The sequence below is a fragment of the Oncorhynchus tshawytscha genome, linkage group LG17 (genome assembly GCF_018296145.1).
Source record: "Oncorhynchus tshawytscha isolate Ot180627B linkage group LG17, Otsh_v2.0, whole genome shotgun sequence".
Classification (NCBI taxonomy): domain Eukaryota; kingdom Metazoa; phylum Chordata; class Actinopteri; order Salmoniformes; family Salmonidae; genus Oncorhynchus; species Oncorhynchus tshawytscha.
Window position 1 is genome coordinate 18386891 of NC_056445.1, and position 27378 is coordinate 18414268.

At 43.0% G+C, this 27378-nt stretch overlaps 1 protein-coding gene and 1 pseudogene across 2 annotated transcripts; both read left to right on the top strand.

Moving 5' to 3' along the window:
- The first annotated feature begins 5406 nt into the window (after positions 1-5406).
- LOC112216983 (G1/S-specific cyclin-D2) lies at positions 5407-17245 on the top strand. 2 transcript variants are annotated; one of them, XM_024377168.2, is made up of 5 exons: positions 5407-5955; positions 6934-7149; positions 9541-9700; positions 11817-11965; positions 13847-17245. In XM_024377168.2, the coding sequence occupies exons 1-5, from the start codon at positions 5764-5766 to the stop codon at positions 14033-14035; spliced, it is 906 nt and encodes a 301-aa protein (XP_024232936.1). In that variant the 5' UTR covers positions 5407-5763; the 3' UTR covers positions 14036-17245. The 2 variants fall into 2 exon arrangements, with proteins under 2 accessions (XP_024232936.1, XP_042156270.1); XM_042300336.1 differs by having other exon boundaries at positions 5812-5993.
- A 1693-nt stretch (positions 17246-18938) lies between these two features.
- Positions 18939-27098, top strand: LOC112216984 (annotated as a pseudogene).
- The last annotated feature ends 280 nt before the right edge of the window (positions 27099-27378 follow it).

The window sequence follows — 27378 nt, forward strand, 5'->3', positions numbered from 1 at the left end:
GCTGCAAGATTGTACTTGACCCAGCCAAGGTTCCTAGAATGGCTTTTCACTTTGAGAGAAATATGTTGGGAAATCAGTCAGAAAGACTTACTGTACCTCACAGGCATGGATGGCTTTTTCCCCTTGAATTGCTTGAAGCCCAGCAGTGTCCCCAGGATACTGCTGTGTTTGAGGATAACACTCTGTGCTTGCTCCAGACCTGGGTTCAAATACTATATGACGTTTTTCAAATTTGTTGGGCGTTTGCTCTAGCTTTGCTGGAGTGCCAGGTGAGCGGGGTTTGCACTTTTGGGGATTTTTCTATTGGTCCAGTAAGCCAGGCAAGCTCAATCAAGCACAGATAAACTATTTGAAATATTGTAATTATTTCAAACCTGGTGTGGCTGGATGGAATCCAAGTCCCACTTTGGGCTGCACGGTGACTTCCATCGCCCTGTTGAATGGCTGAGTCTGGCGACAGGGGAGCTCTCTCATCCTGCTTCCTCCCTCAATCTAATCAAGCAATGAGACCAATAAGGTGAATTAAGATGTGAGCTGAGATGGCTATTCTCTCACAGAGGTCTCTTTGTGCCTGGTATAGGAATATAAGGCCCATGGTTAGCATGCATCACACACAGGAAAGGAACAGGGCCCCCAGAGCAGACCCAGGAGTCTACCCTCCCATGCTAGTGATTTATAGGGAGTCGAATCACCTTGCTATAGCAGTTTTCAAAGCACTTTCTTCAGCCATGCGAGCTATGGCCCCATTTCCTCCTTTCTCTCTGGAGGGAAATGTAAGTGTGCTGGGGAGGAAATGTTGCAAAGATGGAGGGAAGTCACAGAGACAAAGAAAGCAATGTTATTTGTAGACAAGTGGGGCCAGCACTTTAAAATAAACTTCTCTGAAAATGTTTTACTGGAAACTGCTCGCCACTGATTAACACACCATGTTTTCAACAGGCTACAGAACAACAGCAATCATCAGTTTGTACAGAACTTTTGTTTGGGATGAGGATACTGTATCGCACCAGCTACTCTGTTGGTCTATCTGCCCCCTGGGCCTGTCTTCCTGTTGGACATCCTGTCCCTGATGAATCAGCCTTTAAAGAGGATGCTGGTGGTCGCAAGGACACACCCCCTCAGCCCAGCACAACCAAATACAGCATCCTCCCCATTCAGAAAGCACCAGCCGACGCTGCTGCTAACAGGAGCTCCCTCACCGGAATCTTTTTTGTTTGTGTTCTCCCTTCCCCTGATCTTTGACCGCAGAGACCCGGTCCACTTGTGACAGGCAGCCCACTGCCTATTGGCTCCCACTCAGACCGCTTCCCTTCTTTACTGCCTTGAGATGTCTGTGATGTGAGGAGAGGAGAGGCAACCGGAGGGCGAGGAAGGGAACTGACTCAGTGGAGGCTGATGAGGGGAGAACAGCTCATAATAATGGCTAGAATGGAGCGAATGGAATGGCATCAAACACATGGAAACTGTGTTTGATTTAGTTGACACCGTTACACTAATTCCGCTCCAGCCATTATCACAAGCCCGTCCTCCCCAATTTGGGTGCCACCAACCTCATGTGAACTGACTGTAGAGCTGACAGACTGAGCAGCATGGGAGGGGGGCTCAGCCTCAGGCTGGTTAGTTACATAATGCAGAATCCCTCTACCAAGTAGGGCATTCACAGAAGTTACTTCACTCGCTCATAGCCTACACACTGTATGAACAGGTTGACATACAAAGACCCCGTCTCAGGCTGGGCAGAGTGCGCTCCTCCAGGCGTCAGAGGATGAGTTTTGTTCTCCGTTCAGAAGAGAGGATGTGATCTCACCCAGTAAAAATCCAACCTATTTTACTAGCTGCTCGTGACTTAATTCAAGCTCCCCTCTTCCTCATTTTGCACCCTCTCTCTTTTTTATATTTTACTAGGCAAGTCAGTTAAGAACACATTCTTATTTACAATGACTGCCTAGGAACAGTGGGTTAACTGCCTTGTTCAGGGGCAGAATAACAGATTTGTACCTTGTCAGCTCGGGGATTTGATCTAGCACCCTTTCGGTTACTGGCCCAATGCTCTAACCACTAGGCTACCTGCCCCCCAACTCACTCCTGAGTGTATGGAAGGGACAGAGTAGGCTAATGTTCTCGAAGCGATGCTGTTTACAAGATAGAGACACAAGCTGATGGACGTCAGAGAGAGAGCTAGAGGGAGAGAGAAATAGAGGGATAGTTGTATATAGGAGGGGCTGAGAGAAGGTTGGATAGAGCCACTGACTCAGGTCTGTGTTCAAGACCAAAGACAAACACGGAAGTGCTTACTGTCTCAACGTTGTCTTCTTAAATGTTGCCATTGGGTTTTGTATAAGAGCTTTCAGTTTCACTGAGAATCTCTCAATGCACAATGTGGGAAACACCCCTCCTTTTCCTGTTCTGAATGTATAGTTCTTTCCATTCATTTCTCTCTAGCTCGTCTGAGACTAAATTGAACTGTTTATGCATGTCTGCATAGACTACGTCTGTGTGTCTGTCTATGTTTTCTATGTAAATATTTTATTATCTTCCCTCAGTCTTCAACAGGACTCAAATTGAAAGGAATGACTTAGGCTGCAGTCAGGCCAACCCACATGCCTTTTGCTCTCTATGGTTTTTATTCTGTGCCAGGTCAGCTTTTCCGCATTCACTGGCTTCTTCCTAGGTCTACTTTGCTCTGGAGAAGAACCTTAGGAGTGATGGGAGTCACCCTACACATACATAACTCTATTGAGTGTGTTAACCCCATTACCACACACAAACCTTGAAGCTGTGCTCGTCATGTCCATTACCCAATATCTGTAATGTAATTATCTCACCACATTGGCTCCCAGTACTACTCTACAGCTCTGAGAGAGGTTCTTACCCTCATTGGCTTCCAGTACCACTCTACAGCACTGAGAGAGGTTCTTACCCTCATTGGCTTCCAGAACCACTCTACAGCACTGAGAGAGGTTCTTACCCTCATTGGCTTCCAGAACCACTCTACAGCTCTGAGAGAGGTTCTTACCCTCATTGGCTTCCAGAACCACTCTACAGCTCTGGGAGAGGTTCTTACCCTCATTGGCTTCCAGAACCACTCTACAGCTCTGAGAGAGGTTCTTACCCTCATTGGCTTCCAGAACCACTCTACAGCTCTGAGAGAGATTCTTACCCGCATTGGCTCCAAGTTCCACTCTACAGCTCTGAGAGAGGTTCTTACCCTCATTGGCTTCCAGAACCACTCTACAGCTCTGGGAGAGGTTCTTACCCTCATTGGCTTCCAGAACCACTCTACAGCTCTGAGAGAGGTTCTTACCCTCATTGGCTTCCAGAACCACTCTACAGCTTTGAGAGAGATTCTTACCCGCATTGGCTCCAAGTTCCACTCTACAGCTCTGAGAGAGGTTCTTACCCTCATTGGCTTCCAGAACCACTCTACAGCTCTGAGAGAGGTTCTTACCCTCATTGGCTTCCAGAACCACTCTACAGCTTTGAGAGAGGTTCTTACCCTCATTGGCTTCCAGAACCACTCTACAGCTCTGAGAGAGGTTCTTTACTTCCAGAACCACTCTACAGCTTTGAGAGAGATTGGCTGGCTCCAAGTTCCACTCTACAGCTCTGAGAGAGGTTCTTACCCTCATTGGCTCCAAGTTCCACTCTACAGCTCTGAGAGAGGTTCTTACCCTCATTGGCTCCAAGTGCCACTCTACAGCTCTGAGAGAGGTTCTTACCCTCATTGGCTCCAAGTTCCACTCTACAGCTCTGAGAGAGGTTCTTACCCTCATTGGCTCCAAGTTCCACTCTACAGCTCTGAGAGAGGTTCTTACTCTCATTGGCTCCAAGTTCCACTCTACAGCTCTGAGAGAGGTTCTTACCCTCATTGGCTCCAAGTGCCACTCTACAGCTCTGAGAGAGGTTCTTACCCTCATTGGCTCCAAGTGCCACTCTACAGCTCTGAGAGAGGTTCTTACCCTCATTGGCTTCCAGAACCACTCTACAGCTCTGGGAGAGGTTCTTACCCTCATTGGCTTCCAGAACCAGTCTACAGCTCTGAGAGAGGTTCTCACCACTGACTGTTCACACACAGGCATGCCAGCCTGGAATGCTCCTCTCTGCTGCAAATAAACCAAAATAGACTTTGTGCCTCTTCATGTCCCATCGTGGTGCCCTGAGTTTTCCCTGAGGGTCAGACTGTCGGGAAAAACTCTGGGCCCTGGCTATGTGGGCACTCTATAATCAGGTTTGGCAGTTAAGTGACACTTCATGGTGGAATTTATTTACCTGTTTTGCTTGTATTACTCACTCGATCACACATCATTCTTAACATAATGACGTTGACCTTCAGGACAATTTCAGGGATTAGCTAATATCTTTCTTTACCCCACTATCTTTCTCTCACCCAGTGTGTGTGTGTCTGTGTGTCTGTGTCTCTTTATCTGACCCTGGTGTCATCCTGTGATCTGCTCTGATCTGGGGGCCTGTATGTCTCGGAGCCCCTGCTCTAATGGGTTCAGTGGGCTGGTATGCAGCAGGAATCTTTGGATCAAGGTGATTTCACGCTCCTCCACGTTTTCCCAGGGCTCTGCCCAGTCTCTGTTACCTCTGTGCGACTTGGACTGTGTGATAGTGGCTGACACGTGTTATCATTAGACACATGCACACACAGCAGCACTGAGCAAAGGGAGCTTTATCTGTCTGACACCTCCGTTTCCCCCAAGGTTTGGATTATGGTTGCCTGGTATGAACATGGCAGCCAGGGTTCCATTTGGTCTCCAGCTGAGACTCATGCACACCATAACTGAGTTATTTTGCTTGTTCCCCCATAGGTCTATATTAATTGCATATCTGTCTGACCTGAAAGTGGAATGCAAACTGAATTGTTTCAGCCTGTCCCCTTTGAAGTAAAACTAATCCAACTAACCTTGACATTCCCATAGAGACAATTCTCCCTCTTTTTCTGCGCATTCTGTTCTCACAAAAACTCAGAATATGTGGCATATTTAATTTAGTTATTTTTGGTAATGATTGTGAAAGAGGAAAAGTGTGTAATCATCCCAGTAAGATGTTGCTTTTTCAGCTCAATGGTTTTTAGTTCCTTTTTCAACAGTATAGGATACTGTTCTGTAAACATTGATTTAGTTGAACTAAAGAAAAACTTGCAGTTTAGTTTGATAGATTCCAAGCGCTTGATAATTAACACATTAAGTGCCAATTAAGAATAGCCTAGTCATATTCGTTAGCCGTAGTAGAAGCAGTGGCCTGGTTAAATATGACAAACTAAGATGTAAGAGATACAGAAACCTCACAATGCTACTGTGATCGATTAGGTTCATGTCTGACATTTCTTTAGCCTAATGTTCGATTTCACTGCATCAGCGCATGTGTGAGATCGGAGTTGGGGTGGGGAGAGGGACAAGTTAAACGAGTGAGGTGGCATTCATCCGGTTCCTGCTTCTAGCAACACAGCAAAAGACAGATTGTACAACAAGCTTTTGCTCTGTCACTATAGCCTAGCCAACTATTGTGCAGAATGAGATATGCTTGCATCATAGCCTATAGACTACCCTGCGTTTATTCAGACTTCAATAAGCGGCAAGTAGCCTAAAGCCCAGGGCTGAGAGGAAACAGGCTATCGAGAGGCAGGACTACGCTGGAATAAACCCTGCAGTCTCACCCATGCTTCCTCCCGAATAGCCTTCTTCTCCAGCTGTTTTACACTGTCCCCACTACTGTTTTGACGTTATTTATTTTTTCTGCAAAGGAAAGAACCGAACCATGGAACTTCTTTGCTTCGAGGACAAAGTCGTGCTTGCCCAAATTGACCCCAACATTCTCTATGACGACAGAGTATTGCAAAGTCTGCTAACCATAGAAGACAGGTTTCTACCGCAATGTTCGTATTTTAAATGTGTCCAGAAGGACATTCAGCCACATATGAGGCGAATGGTTGCAGGATGGATGCACGAGGTTTGTGAGCGTTTTTAGCCTACATGTGCATTGGTCAGGTATGGTGCTGTTTTCAATGCATTTGTGCATTAGTCAGGTATATTGTTTGAGGGCATATCTCTCACTCTAATAAGTGTGCTGTGTATAATAAGATTTGATTTATCTAAAACAAATGAGCCTACAAGGGTGTGTGTGTGTTTTGTGTAAGAATGTTGCACATAGGAGCGTGTTCTAATAACTGTAATACGTTTGTCTATTTATTCAGATGGTTTATTAAAGTTTCATAGCATGGTTGTTTTGAGAGCTGACATGTTGACGAATTTTTACAATTTAATTCACTGAGACATGACCCATGCAAGGCATGTGGTGCCTGGGAAGTTCCACCAGGCTAGCTAAAGTCATCACCACACATTTAAGTTCGCTTAATGTCAATAATCTTGGATTGTATCGGTTATGGAATCAGTTAAATGAAAGAAGACATTCTACGCTTCATTTTCATGTTGAATCTATACAATTTGTCCGTTCTAAATAATTATGACAATTTTTTTGAAAAAAATATTTTTACTTCTTGCTGCCTCAAAATAGCAAGCACGCACAGGCTACTTTAGTTTTTGCCATTATAAACTTTAATCAAATACAAATTACTTTCTCAATTTTCGGGAATGGTTTATGAATGGCTTGTGAACATTACGCATACAATTTTCCTGCTGTAGCTAATTTATTTATATTTGTAATTATTTTTTGAAAATATGACGGACATGGCGAAGTGAGCTGCGTGGGTGTTTGGGCACGACTTCCGCTACAGGCTATAACGAATGAGAGCTCTTTGATATACTTTGATATTTAAGCTTTTAATGCGGATCCACTGAATGAATATCGACAACATTTGGTTTCCCCATCATGCAAATGTTGAGATGGGATGTCGGCAGACATTAATGTAAATATTGATAGAGTAATTAAAAATAGTAGGCCTAATATAATAATATTATCTCCCACCAGGTTTGTGAAGAGGAGAAGAGTGAGGAAGACGTTTTCCCCTTGGCTATTAATTATTTGGACAGATTTTTAGCGGTGGCGCCCACTAGAAAGTGTTATTTGCAACTTCTAGGAGCTGTATGCATGCTCCTTGCAACAAAGTTAAAGGAGAGTCGTCCATTAACTGCAGAAAAGCTGTGCATGTACACAGACAACTCCATCACACCAAGGGAGCTGCTGGTAAGAAACTATTGTTTTCTCTTAATGCATGGAAAAGTATGCAATTAAAACATCATACATTCGTGTATAGCCCAATAATTGTACAATATTAAAGTTTTTTCTTCTGCCATATTTGGTTAAATATATCAGTGTACAGTTCTGGAGACTGATTCATTCCTTGGCCATACAGTGGGCCTATGCATGCATGAGGAGAGTGCCTGATCAGGTCTGAGCTAAAGTGGCCTCTGTTGCCACCTAGTGGCAGTTATCCAGTTTGTCTTGTGGTAGAAGGATTTCAACATTTCAAACATTGTGGATTAATCATTTGTAGAAAGGAACAGTCTTGCATAAATCCACAAGGGTTATATTAATATCCACTGGCTGAGGAAGTTTATATACATTAGTTTCATAATATCCAACTGTGTTTTCCTGACCACTTTCTGTTAATTGAACGATTGGTCTCTCTCAGGGGACTGTTATTCACAGGTTATTCCTGTGACCCCCCCCACGGCATGTCCCACCCATGTTGCTCAAGTGTCCAAATATGAATCACCATAGGAGAGCTATAGGACTGTGTCCTCTTCTCCTCTGCTGTCCAGCTGCCGGGGTTGCATCATCACACAACCCCTGTGCTCGAGGTTTCCTAGGAAAAAGTGAATGGAAACTTATAGGTAGAGGCTGGTCCCAGATGTGTTTGTGCCGTCTTGCCAATTCGTAAGGTCACAGTAATGCCAACTCATGCTAGACGGCACAAACAGACCTGGGACCAGGATGGTGAAATTGAGATTCTTTGTCAATGAGCCACTGCTGGTGCATCAGCTTTTATTTTTATTTATTTTACCTTTATTTAACCAGGTAGGCAAGTTGAGAACAAGTTCTCATTTACAATTGCGACCTGGCTGAGAGGGAATTCAGGGGTTTTCTAGCAAGGGCAGCTGTCCAGGAAGTGAGCGCAGCAGTGACAATAGGACAGACCTCCCTGCACATCTTCAGTCAACATTCTCCACGGTCTTACCATAGGTTAATCGTTTGCATGTGTGGCGCTGCACTGGTAGGAAACACATATAGATTAATGAAGTCCCGCTGTATGGCTGACGCTTGTTCTGGGCTACCCCTATAATCTGAGAGAGCCGCTCAGAGAGGGGCCTGTTCCTGTCCACGCTAACAGAGGGGTTTCAGTAAACATGTGCGTTCCCTGCCACAGTCTCCATCTCGGTTTGACCCATCATCTCAAAAGAGGAAACCAGTCGGGGGGGGTCAGCTGAATTTATCACATTGGCTGTTTTGTTCCTTTCCTTTTCCCCTTGGGGTGAGGCTGCTTTTAACATGAAAGCTCCCCGCAGCATGCTAACCAACACGGGCGGTGCAGACCAAAGACGCTAGCTAAGGCTTGTGACAGGAAGGAAGCAACTGTGGCTGTGATGCTGCTATCTGGCTGGAACCAGTGGCGAGGCTCGACCCGTCACATGAAGAGTAATGGGAGAACCATGCAGAACGAGAGAGAGTGTCAAGGAAAATGTTGCTTTGGTGTTGAATGATATCTCCTCTGAATTGAGACGGACTTGTTGGTATGCATGGTATTTCATGGCAAACAGAAGAGGAACAGGATCAACACACATCCCCTCAATACCCTATAGTGCAACAGAATAAAACCATTAAAAGTCCCATGATGGTAGTGACTCTCCATTACTGCTTATCACTTATTAATCATAATTTTACTTTATTAAAAGTATTTCAGTTGTGTATATTACACTTGTTTTATTTGAAGACTATTATTTCATTCCAAGTCATCTCATCTCTGTAGAGCTGCTGCCTATTGTCTGACAAAAATCACTATTTTAGTAGTGCTTCAAAGTAAATAAGGCATATTTTTATTACTGCTGAATACAATCAATCTATTTTCAGGTAGATTCCTTGCGAAGCAACAGCTGCTCTCTATATCACCTCATCGTGCATTGATCTCTCTTCCGTAGCAGGCGTAAAATAAACCCAGACCGGACAAGTAGATGCGCAATGGATTATGGTTATTGTAGTTAATTACTTCGCTAAACTATATAGAATATTGGCCTGTTGGAAACGACAACACCCTACTACATCGCACAGTTCATGCTCAATATGATTTATCTCTAGAGAAACTGGACGATGTGCCCATTGAGCTCACAGAAAAAGAAGAAAAAACAAATGGCATTCTAATAATTGAATAGACGTCAGTCAATTAGTAGTTTAAAAAAAAATAATTTTGGTTAATCGTTTAGCACTAATACCCTATAAAGTGTCAGCAGCTTATAAACCCAGCTCATGCATTTTTTGACTGAGTAAGGCTGAGTAAAGTGGTGAATGCATAATAATGATCCACAAGACATTACAATTCTTCTCATGTTTTGTTTTCTTCCTTCCGTCTCTGTCCTCTAGGAGTGGGAGTTGGTGGTCCTAGGGAAGTTGAAGTGGAACATGGCGGCAGTCATCCCAAACGACTTTGTGGATCACATCCTGCACAAACTGCCCCTGCCCAAAGAGAAGCTATCTGTGGTCCGCAAGCACACACAGACATTCATCGCCCTGTGTGCAACAGGTAATAACAGGAAATTACCTCAGGAGAACTTCTGCTTCCTGATAGGATAGTCTCGCCTTTTTTCTCGTTAACAATATATCTGACATTGTGACTCATTGTTGATTGCACTCATCTGACCCTCTACTCAGCAGTCTAAGGGCAGGGACCACAAACACACATCCATCCAATGGCTGCTCTCCACTTTTCTCTTCCCAACACTTCTCGTAGTCTAATGGGGTCATCTTTACATTAGAACGGCTGCTAAAAGCAGATGCAAGCAGTATCGAGAGCACTTTGAGCATATAAGGCATTAATAGTATAGTTAAAGGAGGCTGGGAGAATCCTCTCAGTGCGTGTTGTTTAGGTTAGCCTCTCCCTGTGATGACAGTGGGTGGATGAGTCTCCTCGCCTGCTGTTTGGCTCCCCTTCCACCTCTGTGGACTAGGGTACAGCAGCTGTGGGTCTCTCACTCTCTCTCTCAAAAAACACACACACACACACACACACACACACACACACACACACACACACACACACACACACACACACACACACACACACACACACGAGAGGTCCTTCCAGGTTTGATAAGTCAGAACTGGCAGCCAGTGGTCTTCCTTCCTCCGCTAGCCTCTGTACATCTCTGCTGTGGAGCAGGATGGACTCAGATGCTGCTTCAGACCCTTCCTAAACTCTAAGGGTGAATCCCAATGGGTTTGTTTCCTTTATCCTACTGTATTGTTTACCTTTATTTAACTAGGCAAGTCAGTTAAGAACAAATTCTTATTCACAATGACCGCCTCGGAACAGTGGGTTAACTTCCTTGTTCAGGGGCAGAACAACAGATTTTTACCTTGTCAGCTCAGGGATTCGATCTAGCAACCTTTTGGTTACTGCCCCAAAGCTCTAACCACTAGGCTACCTGCCCTACCTCCTATGTCCTTGTTCTGATTGAATGGACTGCAGTAATAAGACAGTCTGATCTAGCTGACCTGTAGGCAGCTGCTGCTCTCTCTCCTATATATTACATCTTTCACGTCAGACAATTTTAGAGGGAGGAAATGTGACTTAGGAAAAAAGTCCACTTTGATGTATTGAGATTTACTGCCATGTCTCTTTGATCTGATCTGGCCCATAAGTCCTTGTTTACTACAATATGGTATTCAAGCCATAGGCTCCTTCAATGAGGTTCATGCCCTGTGGCTGTTTAGTGCCATTTTAGTGTTGCATTTTTTAGTTGGGTGTGTTTCAGCGGTCTCCCCACTATTCATAAGCAGACCCGTTTTATATCACAAGCGCAAAACAGCCACAATAAAAAAAGAGTCTGCTGTGGTTTAGCAATAATGTAAATGTTTGGGGGTTTATGTGCTGCTCTGAATGTTGTTCTCATGACAGGGGAGCTCTCTGGCCTCTGCACAGCTGGCCTCTTGAGGAGACGAGAGTGGTTGGACTACTCCCTGGGGTTGATCCAAAGCTATCAGTCGCATCCTCTTTCTATAAAGAGAGAGAAGGCCACAGCACAGCGACCAGGGTCTGTGCTTGGCTGGACTGTGCCTGGGCTAGAGCTGGAGCTAAAGCTAAACCCAGTCCACTTTAGGGACGTTTCCTTTCCTCCAGGCCTGCTTCCTCCCTCCCCCGCCAGCAGGCAGGGCTATTGTCGCTGAGCGCTCTGGGCCTGGTTGATGGAGGACAAGAGGGAGTAGTTTCTGGAACTCATTGCTCACTGAGTAGGAGGATTCCTGCTATGTTTTCCTAATCACAGCTGAGGCAGAGTGAGGGAAAACACACAGGCTCCACCACGGCCATGTTGGACATGTGTTAGACTGTGGGAAAGTTGGGTTAAGCTCTTTAAAAGCTCATATTAAGAGATTATGAAGATGTTTGAACGTCTTTAAATGCTCAGCTACTTCATTTGGACTACATCTTGACTTGATAGTGCGTCTTGTGTTAGTCTGTGGGAAAGTACAGTTCAACTCAGTTCGTAGCTTTATATTGTAGATTTTTCCCCTCTAAATGCTTCCTCACTACTCCTTGACTTGAATGTGCAACTATGATTGTGATTTGTCACCCCTTGACTGTTGTGAACTCACTGATGTCCGACAGGTGACTGACGGATCATGTTGTCTCTTATCCTCAGATTTCAGCTTCGCTATGAACCCCCCCTCCATGATCGCTACGGGCAGCGTGGGGGCGGCCGTCTGCGGCCTGCAGCTGGACCAATCAGACCAGGCCCTGAGTCGAGACCGTCTGACTGACCTGCTGGCCAAGATCACCAACACAGAGGTGGTAAGTAGTGTCTATAGCCTGATCCCAGGTCTGTTTTTAATGTTTGGCCAATTCCTTGTTATGTCAATGAATGACAAGGCATTAGCAAGACAGTACAAACAGATCTGATATCAGGCTAGGGAAGTGCTACATGGCAGACATTTTAGGAGCATGGCGGGAAACTTTTGAAGAGATGGTAATATCAGTGTTGGCGAGCGTATAGCACAAAATACTTAATGTGTTCCAACAATGGGCACCGACACCCTCTTTGGCTGCCTGTTAGACTTAGCTATTCACCAACGTTCCTGGGCTTGGAGCACGGAGATCTTCCTGGTAAACAAGAGCGATGCTACAGTATGCCTGCACATTGAAGCGATTTACTTTTCATGGAGTCAGAGCCTGTGGGTCTTGGCTCGGGACCTAGACTGCAGCTATAAAGAGCAGAGGCATGGGAATGTCTTCTTAGAACCCAGGGCCCACATTCTTGTGGTAGAACACAGGCAGGCAGTTCCTTTGCATGGCTCCCACTTTAACTCTTCTCTTATGCCTAACAGAGGCTCCATCTTTCTAGGCGAAATGGCAGATGAGAAACACACAGATTTCCTAACTCCTTAAGATGACATGCATTGAGAGCTCTCACACCATATATATTAGTGGAGGCTGGTGGGAGGAGCTATAGGAGGACGGGCTCATTGTAATGGCTGGAATTAAATGAATGGAACGGTATCAAACATATGGAAACCACATGTTTGAGTCTGTCCCATTCCAGCCATTATTATAGCTCCTCCCACCAGCCTCCACTGCTATATATATGTGTGTGTGTGTGTGTGTGTATGTATGTATATATCAGCCACCAATTGTGCAAGTTCTCCCTCTTAAAAAGATGAGAGGCCTGTAATTTTCACCATAGGTACACTTCAACTATGACAGACAAAATTAGAAGAAAAAAAATCCAGAAAATCACATTGTAGGATTTTTAATGAATTTATTTGCAAATTATGGTGGAAAATAAGTATTTGGTCACCTACAAACAAGCAAGATTTCTGGCTCTCACAGACCTGTAACTTCTTCTTTAAGAGGCTCCTCTGTCCTCCACTCGTTACCTGTATTAATGGCACCTGTTTGAACTTGTTATCAGTATAAAAGACACCTGTCCACAACCTCAAACAGTCACACTCCAAACTCCACTATGGCCAAGACCAAAGAGCTGTCAAAGGACACCAGAAACAAAATTGTAGACCTGCACCAGGCTGGGAAGACTGAATCTGCAATAGGTAAGCAGCTTGGTTTGAAGACACCAACTGTGGGAGCAATTATTGGGAAATGGAAGACATACAAGACCACTGACAATCTCTGATGGCACTGTATATGTATATATACTGCAGATGTGAATCTATAATTTTACGTCACAGATTAAATCGCTGTTTTGTTACCTAAGATATTTCTTTATCACTGTAAGTCTGCACTCTTGGCTTACACAAAGGAACCTGAGGCCAGCACTGCAGCACACAGGGACTCAGGGGCCACAGTCGAGCCCATTATTGACTTTAGGACAATTAGGAATGTTCTACCCACACCTCACATGTGTTTAGGAGGATTCAAGGGCCCAATGAGTCGCCACTCTCTGCCTGGTGTCTGTGTGCGCTGGTACCCATTGTTCTAGTGACTGACTGGTCATGAAACAGGCACGACCACCTATCACAAGACTCATAATACCCTCCCGGTCTGGCCTGCCGTGCATGTGACCAAAGCTGTTCCAATAACAGTCAGATGTCAAACGTGTAACTGCATGACAGCGTTAACTGTTCATCCACAGGTGTCTGGGGTCAATCAAGAGTGTGTGTACAGCACCTAAAGTAGAGGTGTTAGTGTATTGATGTCTCTTCTCTGTGTCTGTTGCAGGACTGTCTGAAGGCGTGTCAGGAACAGATAGAGAGGGTGTTGGCCAGTAGCCTGCAGCAGGAGCAACAGCAGCAGAGGCAGATGGCCCAAGGCAGACCGGGCAGCAAGGCCATGGAGCAGCAAGACCAATCCAGAACCCCAACAGACGTTTCCAGCACCCCAACAGACGTACGCGACGTCAACCTATGAGCTCCCCCCCCCCCACCACCACCATCTACAAGAGTGACGCCCACCAGCGAGCTCCCAACAATTACGTCGCTCTGTCAATCTATGGGATCTAACAACATTCGCAATGTCAAGCAATGAGCTGCCAGCACATACGCCAAGTCAACCAATGAACTCCCACCACTAAATGTCACACCAACCTACGAGTTCCCACCCTTGTTTGTTAAGTCAACCTGTGAGGTCCCACAAAGTTTGGGTTGGCAATCTATGAGCTGTCAACAGCATTATGCTGGAATTATCAACTGATAAGAACTTTTACAAACAATATAGAGAATAGGTAAAAAAAAAAAAATGGGTGGCTCCCATCTATATTTAGCTGGTCACATATTGACATATGTGCCATATTGAATTAAACAAGCTATTTTAGACCCAATGTATTTGAAAACGTGATAGTGCCTTAGGTTTGCAGAAAGGAAACTTGAATAGATTTGCATCATTGAATTATTAAACATAGAAATATTAGTTTTTTTACTTGATAAAAATACAAAATGTAGTTTTTCACTCTAAAAAAGCTAGCAAAAACATTTATTATTCATATTATTGTATTTTAATTATTGTTATTCTAGATATTGTTATCATTATTTCAATATAATTTAGTTTTATGATTATTATAATAATTGTTAATCATTAGTAAGCATTTATCAATTTCACAGTGGCCAGGTGTTTCCCTCAATTTCAAATACAGGAAGCCCCTGTAGTACTGTGTGCATTACATTAAGTACTGGTTTGGTTCTGCACAGTGTTCATACACCTTTATTTAGGAGAAGCTAATGTACAGGATGAAGAGAGCGGTATCTCCTGCCTGCTTAGCTCTGCATCTGTAGCACTGCTTCCTATTTATGCTTTTATATGCTAGCCAGGAGAGGGCTGGGCCCACTCACACAGAACACAAAGAGAGCGAGAGGGGGTAGAGAGACACAGGTAAGGAGTCCTGAGGGTGTGGATATACTGCCCCCTAAGGGTGAGAGCAAGGACAGAACAACTATCAGCTGTTAAGGTCTTGATTTCATTGCCAAGTTAATACCAAGCCAATATTTACTTTCTAATTGAACAAAGCTATTTTTGTTGTTATATGTTATTGGGTTGTGCTCTGAGAAACTCCTGCATGTTATTAGAAAATGATTGAGGATCATATATACCTTTTATACCAGGGAGCACTGTTTTAAGACTGTCAGTAACGTTGGCGTGAAAGCATGTTTTTGTTCTGGGTCAGACAAAGCCAATACTAGAGAAAGGGAGACGGCATGTTGGAGGGATGGTCTTAGTCTGGAGATGAGAATGAAACTACAGTTGTTTGTTAGTGTCAGATGGCTTGTTAAAAAGGTTTTGTAGAGTTGGAGTGTGGAACATTTAGAGCAGTGAAAGTTTGGCAAAAGTGGAGTAGCCTATTGGAGAGTGAGAGGAGATGGCAAAAAAAGGGAGGTTTTGAGAATGGAACTAGAGACGGCATGATTGGTGCCATGAAATGAAGGACTTGAAAACAGTTCAAATGAGGGGGAAATGGATGAAGACATGGTAGGAAGCTCTTGTGGCACACCAGAACAAGCCTGTTCTTGATTGGAAGGGCTGCAGGCGGTTGTCATTCTGATAGGTCAAGAGTTGATCACGAGGGAGCAGTTTGGTGTGCTGGAACATTTCCTGTAAGGGCCTCCTGTTAAATCCAACTAGATATTTAAGTCATGGTCAAAGACTTGGATCAACCTAAATGCACTTTTAAAAACATGTTCCTTAAAAGCTGAAGGGGATGGTGATCAAACGGGGTAGGAGGGTTTTCTAATGTTTTATTTTTTTATAATTTTATTTTTTAATTTTAAGTTATTTGATATTCTCTGGGCTGGATCCCCACTTCGGGTGATGCACAAGGACTAGAAGGAATTTCCTGACTAATGAGTAGGAGAAGGGTTTACCAACATGGAACCAAATCAATTGCAATGCAAACCTAGGAAAGCATTAAAAATCACATCTAGACTTGATTATTTGAATACATCCATTTAACTTGAATTTTATTTTTGCCTGCTTCATATCCAAATCAATATGATGGTCCTAAGAAAGGATTACACAATGTTTTTTTTCTGGTTCATAGTTTTTTTTGTATTTTGTTTTGCTCCACAGTTCAGCTTGTTTTTCAGAGAGAAAAGAAATAACATACGGACTTTAAACGTATAAGCAGAAAACTTTGCTCTTTACTTTTGGCAACCACGTTCACCAATGCAGAAAGCATTTAAAACCTATTTTCTTTCTCTCATGAAACGCAATTTGCTATAAACTGAGAAAAGATATGGGTAAGCGTTTAAAGTTTTGTTTGTGTTAATTACTTAAATTAATTGAGTGATTTAAGTGATGAAAGACTAAATGGATCTGTTTATCTTTGATATCTTTTTCTTGCTGCTATTAAGCCTGTTGTTTTTCAATCTTAGAATTGTGATATTCACTTGTGCTGCTAAATTATGAATTTTAAAGTATCCTATTTCCTTGCTTTTTCCTTGCTGTATGTAAACTGGTGAGCGGTAAAGTGGGACACGTCTTCGACTGGAAGTACCTTCAGCAGTTTTCTAAAATAGCATGTTTTACTCTTTCCATTTATCTGGTGTTCTGTCGTTTCCTTGCTGCATTCTACCATTGAAATGTTGTTGTACCTCAGGTTCATTGGACAATACCTCACAACTCAGCAGTTTTTCAGGGAGTTAGTGGAATCAAATCTGACTCTGATGCGTTTTGATAGGTTCTAGATTTTTTTTCCTGGATGAGAGGCAGGAGATTCACGTGGCACCTCCTCTCTTTAGACAACAGAAGTTCCTTGTCTTCCGTCAGATTACACTGATCTGTCGTTGGCCATGTAAAGGACCAAATACCAGGTATTTCATATACCTAGTGCTAAATAAGAGACGGCTATATAAAATGTATTTGGAAAACAAACAAAAAATATATTTTGTATCTTATTTTTCCTACTTATGAGTTACAACCTAATTGGCACATTTAGGGTCAGTGTATTGGATTAAGTGAAATGCATTTTGTGAGGTACCCATTTAGTGAGGTTTTTTTAAATGATCAAAAAATGTTTGTGTGGAAAACTGGGATTCCAGTTTGTTTTGACCCCCACCACTGCCAACCACATGTACCTCAGAAGTGTCTGATCCACAACTTCTGTTCAATAAATTTGACCCACAAAAAAGAGTGAAGCATCTTTACTGGCTAGTAATGTACTTCTGTTCTGTGCTGGTTAAGGGAAGGTTAACCTCGTCTGCAGGCTCAAATTGCTGGTGCATAGAGAGCCAGCTGGTGGACGAGATAAAGGGATGGTGGTGGTGTACTGTGCAGGTAAGTAACTATGCAGATGGCAGGGTAGCCTAGTGGTTAGCGCATTGGACTAGTAACCGAAAGGTTGCAAGTTCAAATCCCTGAGCTAACAAGGTACAAAATCTGTCGTTCTGCCCTTGTACAGGCAGTTAACCCACTGTTCCTAGGCTGTCATTGAAAATAAGAATTTGTTCTTAACTGACTTGCCTTTTTTTTAATTTTTATATGAAGGTAAGTTAAAGCTTGAAGGGTGCTAAATGGCTTCTCATTTGATTGAAGATATGCTGCACCAAAAGAGTATTTTGTGTCTGCAGCTATAGGCTTATCTGACCTAGTGGCTGTGGGTTCAAACTTCTTATGGGGTGGGCTTCTTATGCCAGAACCAGAGACTCCTTCAAACTTTCTTCTTTGTAATTTTGACAATGAGAGTTGCAAAAATGTATACAATAGCACACATAGATGATATTAAACCCACAACTCTTGGCTGTAAGTCAGTGCTATGACTATTAAACCACCAAGTCTGTACCCCTTTCCTGCAGACAAATGACCAAGTGGCCCGAGTGGAATCTTATTCATATTTTACTTAATTTCATAATTAATAAACTACTTTTACGCCCCAAAATTTATGTAAAACTGTTTTGCTATATTTCAGTCTTCTGTGATGTATATAAAGTGTAATATTGGGATGCAGACAAAAAAAATGTATACATTTCAACTCTAAATCTGATATGGTACAGTTTTTTTTCTTTTTTAAAAATAACCATGTGTGTGAGGTGTATACTTTTGTTTCAAACTAGATTTGTTTAAGACTACCAAGAAACACTGCGTGACCCTGATACTGCCCACTGCAGTAAAAGGTTAATGCTTCTTCTTCCTCTCTATGTTTGACGTTAAGAGTTGCAGAAATCCACATTGAAATGTAAGAGTAGAGGATAAAACCTTCAACTCTCAGGTGCAAGGTATGGTTTTAACCTCTGAGCCACAGACTTTTTCACACTTTTTATACTCCTTGTAATTTTGACATCGAGAGTTGCAGAAACACGCACACACAATATGATATTTGAACCTACAAATTATTGACTGCATGGTATTGTTTAAACCGCAGAGCCGCATACCTCTTCACACTTCTTACAGTTCTCTGTATATTTGACATAGAGTTTTGGAAATGTACAATAAAGCACAAGTTGTTTGGGTAATATATCTTCTCACTAACAATTGCAGTATTGAATCATCAGAGGTGACATACTAGTAATGAGTTACTACGATATAGCAGCTTTCTTTTAGATGATAAAATATACAGAGTGGTAAACAACTAATCGTGAAGAAAATACATCCAACTCAAATTGAATGGTTTTGTACCTTTTCAGTTTGCAAGCATCCTTAAACTCCCTCTCTTTACTTCAACGAATAGGCTACATTTATCACATACCATTACACACCACTGGCTGGTGGGCAGGCAATCCAATTCGGATCATTTTCCCACCAACTCATTTCTCACCTTCTGCAATGCCATTGGTCTGTTAGAGTAGACCTCGTGACGTTCGACGTCACGTCCACGTGTCATATAACTAGGAAGAAACCCGTAAACATTGAGCCAGTAAGGAGGCAGAAAATCTTTTGGCTTAGCCTAAAATGCTTACATTTAGCTTGACCGGTGTTCGACAGTAAGTAAATACCACCACATTTCTGTTTTGTGTGCTGTATGTATAATATATTTCCTAAAATGTACGTAGTCTTCTGCATTCTTGACAGCCTTATTTAACCACTTCAAAGCACAGCTGTCAGTTGCCGACAACATTAGCTACGAAGCGTGTTGCCTATTCAAATGTATCATCTAACATTATTATTCTGTGCCAAAGCGGCTGCCTAGCTAAATCCACAGGTTTCTTATTCTGCCACCATATCGAAGCAGTGTCACCCTGAGTGTCCTCTCTCCATAGACCGTATATAAAGCCTATCTCCCATGCAGCCTCCTTGAAAGACATGCAAGTGATCAAAGCTATTAACGTTAACTTTTAAACTATTTGTGCACCTCTAGAATTTCTGATACTCTGTATCCTCAGAAAAATGCTGTGCATGTCATTTTCAAAGTGATTATCGTCTCAATTTCACAGTGGGGAGACACAATTCAACAAGGAGAAGTTGTTGCAAGGTATGTTATTTGTAAACATTCCAACCTTGACCAGTAATGACCTTCACTCGGGAATCCTGTGTGATTTTAAAAACAAAGGCTGTAAGAACCAGCTATAAACATTTCCTTGTTGCTCATGTATCAGCTAGTAGAATCAAAGTTATTGATACTCGTGTTTCCATGTTCATTTGAGGGGGAATGTTAAAAGAATGGTCACTCACACAAACACTGACTAATCCCTTATCCAACTGGTTTTCTAAGTGTGTCTACAGTTGAAGTCGGAAGTTTACATACACTTAGGTTGGAGTCATTAACTTTTTTTTCAACCACTCCAGAAATGTCTTGTTAACAAACTATTGTTTTAGCAAGTCCGTTAGGACATCTACTTTGTGCATGACAAGTCATTTTTCCAACAATTGTTTAGACAGATTATTTCCCTTATAATTCACTGTTTCACAATTCCAGTGGGTCAGAAGTTTACATACTCTAACTTGACTGTGCCTTTAAACAGCTTGGAAAATTATGTAATGGCTTTAGAAGCTTCTGATAGGCTAGTTGACATGAGTCAATTGGAGGTGTACCTATGGATGTATTTCAGGGCCTACCTTAAAACCCAGTGCTTCTTTGCCTGATGACATGGGAAAATCAAAAGAAATCAGCCAAAACCTCAGAAAAAAAAATGTAGATCTACACATACAGTGGGGCAAAAAAATATTTAGTCAGCCACCAATTGTGCAAGTTCTCCCACTTAAAAGATGAGAGGCCTGTAATTTATCATATGTACTCTTCAACTATGACAGACAAAATGAGAAAAAAATCCTGAAAATCACATTGTAGGATTTTTAATGAATTTATTTGCAAATTATGGTGGAAAATAAGTATTTGGTCAATAACAAAAGTTTCTCAATACTTTGTTATACCCTTTGTTGGCAATGACAGGTCAAATGTTTTCTGTAAGTCTTCACAAGGTTTTCACACACTTGCTGGTATTTTGGCCCATTCCTCCATGCAGATCTCCTCTAGAGCAGTGATGTTTTGGGGCTGTTTCTGGGCAACACTGACTTTCAACTCCTTCCAAAGATTTCCTATGGGGTTGAGATCTGGAGACTGGCTAGGCCACTCCAGGACCTTGAAAAGCTTCTTACGAAGCCACTCCTTCGTTGCCCAGGTGGTGTGTTTGGGATCATTGTCATTCTGAAAGACCCAGCCACGTTTCATCTTCAATGCCCTTGCTGATGGAAGGAGGTTTTCACTCAATCTCACGATACATGGCCCCATTCATTCTTTTCTTTACATGGAATTTATAAATGCCTGAAGGTACCACGGTCATCTGTACAAAAAATAATACATAAGTATGAACACCATGGGACCACGCAGCCGTCATACCGCTCAGGAAGGAGACGCGTTCTGTCTCCTAGAGATGAATGTACTTTGGTGCGAAAAGTGCCAATCAATCCCAGAACAACAGCAAAGGACCTTGTGAAGGTGCTGGAGGAAACAGATACAAAAGTATCTATATCCACAGTAAAACGACTCCTATATTGACATAACCTGAAAGGCCACAAGGAAGAAGCCACTGCTCCAAAACCGCCATTAAAAAAGCCAGACTACGGTTTGTAACTGCACATGGGGACAAAGATTATACTTTTTGGAGAAATGTCCTCTGGTCTGATGAAACAAAAATAGTCATTATGGCCAAACAGTTCTATTTTTGTTTGGAGGAAAAAGGGGAAGGCTTGCAAGCTGAAGAACACCATCCCAACCGTGAAGCACGGGGATGGCAGCATCATGTTGTGGGGGTGCTTTGCTGCAGGAGGGACTGGTGCACTTCACAAAATAGATGGCATAATGAGGTAGGGAAATTATGTGGATATATTGAAGCAACATCTCAAGACATCAGTCAGGAAGTTCAAGCTTGGTCACAAATGGGTCTTCCAAATGGACAATGACCCCAAGCATACTTCCAGAGTTGTAGCAAAATGGCTTAAGGGCAAAGTCAAGGTATTGGAGTGGCAATCACAAAGCCCTGACCTCAATCCCATAATTTGTGGGCAGAACTGAACAAGTGTGTGTGTGAGCAAGGAGGCCTACAAACCTGACTCAGTTACACCAGCTCTGTCAGGAGGAATGAGCCAAAATTCACCCAACTTATTGTGGGAAGCTTGCGGAAGGCTATCCAAAACATTTGACCCAAGTTAAACAATTTAACACACTCCATTAGTATTTGGTAGCATGTAAACTTCTGACCCACTGGGAATGTGATGAAAGAAATTAAAAGCTGAAATAAATCCTTCTCTCTGCTGTTATTCTGATATTTCACTCTTAAAATAGTGGTGATCCTAACTAGAGGTCAATCAATTATGATTTTTCAACACCGATACCAATTATTGGAGGACCAAAAAAAAAAAGCAGATACAGATTAATCTGACTATTTTATTTTTTGGGTAATAATGACAATTACAACAATACTGAATGAACACTTATTTTAACTTGATATAATACATCAATCAATTTAGCCTCAAGTAAATAATGAAACATGTTTGGTTTAAATAATGCAAAAACAAAGTGTTGGAGAAGAAAGTAAAAGTGCAATATGTGCCATGTAAGAAAGCTAACGTTTAAGTTCCTTGTTCAGAACATGAGGACATATGAAAGCTGGTGGTTCCTTTTAACATGAGTCTTGAATATTCCCAGGTAAGAAGTTTTAGGTTGTAGTTAGTCCTATAATATCTCTCTATACCATTTGTATTTCATACACCTTTGACTATTGGTATTATAGGCAGTTTAGTATTGCCAGTGTAACTGTATAGCTTCCGTCCCTCTTCTCGCCCCTACCTGGGCTCGAACCAGGAACACATTGACAACAGCCACCCTCGAAGCATTGTTACCCATCGCTCCACAAAAGCCACGGCAAGGGGAACAACTACTCCAAGTCTCAGAGCGAGTGACATCACCGATTGAAACACTTAGTGCTCACCCCGCTAACTAGCTAGCTATTTCACATTGGTTATACCAGCCTAATCTCGGGATTTGATAGGCTTGAGTCATAAACAGCTCAATGCTTGAAGCATTGCGAAGAGCTGCTGGCAAAACGCACGAAAGTGCTGATTGATTGAATGCTTACGAGACTGCTGGTGCCTACCATTGTTCAGTCAGGCTGCTCTATCAAATCAGACTTAATTATAACATTATCACACAGAAATACGAGCCTTAGGTCATTATGGTCGAATCCGGAAACTATCATTTAGAAAAAACAAAACGTTTATTCTTTCATTGAAATACGGAGCCGTTGCGTATTTTATCTAACGGGTGGCATCCATATGTCTAAATATTCCTGTTAACATTGAAGGTTGTGAATGTAACAATGTATGTCATAATTCTGGCAAATTAGTTCGCAACAAGCCAGGCGGCCCAAACTGTTGCATATACCCTGACTCTGCGTGCAATGGACTCAAGAGAAGTGACACAATTTTAACCTGGTTAATATTGCCTACTAACCTGGATTTCTTTTAGCTAAATATGCAGGTTTAAAAAATATATACTTCTGTGTATTGATTTTAAGAAAGGCATTGGTGTTTATGGTTAGGTACACGTTGGAGCAACGACAGTCCTTTTTCGCGAATGCGCACCACATCGACTATATGCAACGCATGACACGCTAGATAAACTAGTAATATCATCAACCATGTGTAGTTAACTAGTGATTATGATTGTTTTTTATAAGTTAAGTTTAATGCTAGCTAGCAACTTACCTTGGCTTCTTACTGCATTCGTGTAACAGGCAGGCTTCTCATGGAGTGCAATGTAAGGCAGGTGGTTATAGAGCGTTGGACTAGTTAACTGGAAGGTTGCAAGATTGAATCCCTGAGCTGACAAGGTAAAAATCTGTCGTTCTGCCACTGAACAAGGCAGTTAACCCACCATTCCTAAGCCGTCATCGAAAATAAAAATGTGTTCTTAACTGACTTGCCTATTTTAAATAAAGGTGTAAAAAAAGTGTTTTTTTAAATCGGTGTCCAAATATACCGATTTCCGATTGTTATGAAAACTTTTAATAGGCCATTCCAATTAATCGGTCGACCTCTAATCCTAACTGATCTAAATCAGGGAATTTTTACGAGGATTAAATGTCATGAATTGCGGAAAAACTGAGTTGAAATGTATTTGGCTGAGGTATGTGTAAACGTCCGACTTCAACTGTACCTGTTGGTCTTGTGCTGTCAGGTCAGGCGGTGGACACTTCTCTGTCGGAGCCGGGGCTCCAGCAGGTAGAGGCTGCAGGACTGTACCTCTCAGAGAGCTCAGGTTCTCCAATGTGTTTGTCAGTAACCTGCAGCGCGCCAGACAGGTGAGTTTTCCTGAGAAGACACTGGTGTTGCATGTGATGTCGTCTTAGGTTACGGTTAGGGGACACTAACCTCGTCCACCCAGTTGGCTCTATGTATTAATTGAGCCTGGGACCAAGGTTAGGTGACCACCAGAAAGAATAACAATGCACAGCAGATGTAGGATGTAACCTCTGTTTAGTTTAGATTCCCAGTGTGGACTTATAATTGCGGCTGCACTGTCACTGCCATTCAATAGCAATGTTGGCAACTTATGTCGCAGTAAAATCATTCCTTACTACAACACCTTTTCAGTGGGAAACACTCAGATCAGACATTAAAGTCACTTCAATAATTCCTGGAACAAAACCTCTCCATTGTATATGTTACTGTGAAAGAGGGAATAGAGCAGAGGATATATTGAACCACAGAAGTAGACTACAGGATATGAGACATGCCAGCAGGTAGAACTAAACTCAGCAAAAAAAGAAACGTCCTCTCACTGTCAACTGCATTTATTTTCAGCAAACTTAACATGTGTAAATATTTGTATGAACATAAGATTCAACAACTGAGAGACAAACTGAACATGTTCCACAGACGTGACTAACAGAAATGGAATAATGAAGGGGGAGGTCAAAAGTAACAGTCAGTATCTGATTTGGCCACCAGCTGCATTAAGTACTGCAGTGCATTTCCTCATGGACTGCACCAGATTTGCCAGTTCTTGCTGTGAGATGTTACCCCACTCTTCCACCAAGGCACCTGCAAGTTCCCAGACATTTCTGGGGGGAAGGGCCCTAGCCCTCACCCTCCAATCCAACAGGTCCCAGATGTGCTCAATGGGATTGAGATCCGGGCTCTTCACTGGCCATGGCAGAACACTGACATTCCTGTCTTGCAGGAAATCACGCACAGAACGAGCAGTATGGCTGATGGCATTATCATGCTGGAGGGTCATGTCAGGATGAGTCTGCAGGAAGGGTACCACATGGGGGAGGAGGATGTCTTCCCTGTAACGCACAGCGTTGAGATTGCCTGCAATGACAACAAGCTCAGTCCGATGATGCTGTGTGACACACCGCCCCAGACCATGATGGACCATCTTCCTACAAGTCGATCCTGCTCCAGAGTACATGCCTTGGTATAACGCTCATTCCTTCGACAATAAACGCAAATCCAACCATCACCCCTGGTGAGACAAACCGCGTCTCGTCAGTGAAGAGCACTTTTTGCCAGTCCTGTCCGGTCCAGCGACGGTGGTTTTGTGCCCATAGGCGACGTTGTTGCCGGTGATATCTGGTGAGGATCTGCCTTACAACAGGCCTACAAGGTGTCAGTCCAATCTCTCTCAGCCTATTGCGGACAGTCTGAGCACTGATGTAGGGATTGTGCATTCCTGGTGTAACTCGGGCAGTTGTTGTTGCCATCCTGTACCTGTCCCGCGGGTGTAATGATTGGGTGTACCGATCCTGTGCAGGTGGTGTTACACATGGTCTGCCACTGCAAGGACGATCAGCTGTCTGTCTTGTCTCCCTGTAGCGCTGTCTTAGGCGTCTCACAGTACGGACATTGCAATTTATTGCCCTGGCCACATCTGCAGTCCTCATGCCTCCTTGCAGCATACCAAAGGCATGTTCATGCAGATGAGCAGGGACACTGGGCATCTATCTTTTGGTGTTTTTCAGAGTCAGTAGAAAGGCCCCTTTTAGTGTCCTAAGTTTTCATAACTGACCTTAATTGCTTACCGTCTGTAAGCTGTTAGTGTCTTAACGACTGTACCACGGGTGCATGTTCATTAATTGTTTATGGGTCATTGAAAAAGCATGGGGAAAGTGTTTAAACCCTTTACAATGAAGATCTGTGAAGTTATTTGGATTTTTACGAATTATCTTTGAAAGACAGGGTCCTGAAAAAGGGACGTTTCTTTTTTTGCTGAGTTTAGAAGTACAGTAATGAGGGCAATGTTAGTTTCTAGCCTAGTAGCTGATTTGGTTGTAGGTGTGGAGATTAAGACAATGCTGTCATTGTTCACACATCCTTATCCTTTGTCAGACTGCAGAAATCATTGAGGAACAATGTTCACTCCTCGGGCGTTGAATTGGTCTTTGACCCCGTTACTCAGAGAGAGGGTAAGTCTTTCATATGCCTCCTATTGCATGTATGTAGTATACATTTGATCCAGCCCAGTCTACCTCAACAGGGACCTTAGCGTTTGACATTCAAATACAATGCATAGAAAATGATAATCAAAGTGCTCATCAATCATACAGAGTTTTGGGATCGCAGAAGGCCGGCCCAAGGAGGATCTGAAGAACATGGCTAACAGAGCCGGCCAGTCGTGTTGAGACTATACTCCTCCTGGAGGGTAAACCTTGGAACAGGTTAGACTGGGATCTGAACATTTTATCAGCTTTCCCTTTGGCCCTGCTGTTGGCTAGCAACAGCTAAGAGCTGGATTCCATGGCCAACAGTGCCATGCAGGGGTTCAACTCGGAACTTCAAGGCAGAAGCTCAACATGTAGTTCAGAGAGGTTAATAGATTTTTTCTTCTAGGGAGATGAGTATTTTAGTCCTTGAATAATTTAAACGTGTGTCTGTCTCCCTCAAGGTAAGGCTGCGATGCAAGAAGTTTCTAAAGTCCCTTTACCAGGGCATGGTTGACGACCACGGCTGCTCAGGACAGAGTTCTACTGCTGTAGGGAGAGGGGCCGGTGCAACCGAGTCTGGCACAGATGGGCCCCTACCTGGTCTGCCTGACAACGGGATGGAGGGTGTCCCTCTCCATGCCCTGGTGGTGAGCCACGGGGCCTACATCCGTGTGGCTGTGAGACATTTTGTGGAGGACCTGCAGTGCTCTCTGCCCCAGGGCCTGAAGATGTCCACGGTGTTGTCAGCTTGCCCCAACACAGGCATCAGCCGCTTTGTCCTCATCGTTTCTCCCACAGAGTCTGGCCTGGCACTCTCTGCTGTCCGCTGTGTTTTCACCAACAGGAAGGACCACCTGACCTCCCGTAACATATGTTACATCACACATTAAAGATGGACAAGGCAACACAAAAGGTTTAGTCACTACTCTGTTCTGTTTAAATGTTATTTACTGTAGCTAACAAACCACTGAAAGCAAAGAATATCTGGCACAGGGACCTGTCTAATATTGATGATATGAGTTGGGGGGGAGATTTTACTAGGGTCATTGAGGAACCCTAATCACCAATTGAATCATTTTTTAAATTTTATACACTGTAAATAAATTATGCATTTTTGCACAGTTTATCTTCGCCTGTTTTAAAGCTTGTTATGTAACCATGGTGACCTAGGCTCTTTTATGCATTGGAAGTGCCCCAAAGTGGATAGATTTTGAAGACTGGTATTTTATCTACCTTATCTGATGTTCTTGGTGTCACTACCAGTCCTTAAGGATGACTCCTCACACACACTGTCACTCCAACAATGAAGTGTAATGCTGACAGGTTTAACCTCTTGAAACTAGGGGGCACTATTTTTGTTTGGAAAAATAACGTTCCCAAAGTAAACGGCCTATTTCTCAGGAC

Excerpts from the sequence above, each read along its gene's own strand:
- LOC112216983 (XM_024377168.2), top strand. The coding sequence starts at position 5,764 with ATGGAACTTCTTTGCTTCGAGGACAAAGTCGTGCTTGCCCAAATTGAC. Across the intron at positions 5,956-6,933 it reads TTGCAGGATGGATGCACGAG|GTTTGTGAAGAGGAGAAGAG; the intron begins GTTTGTGAGCGT and ends ATCTCCCACCAG. Across the intron at positions 7,150-9,540 it reads TCACACCAAGGGAGCTGCTG|GAGTGGGAGTTGGTGGTCCT; the intron begins GTAAGAAACTAT and ends TCTGTCCTCTAG.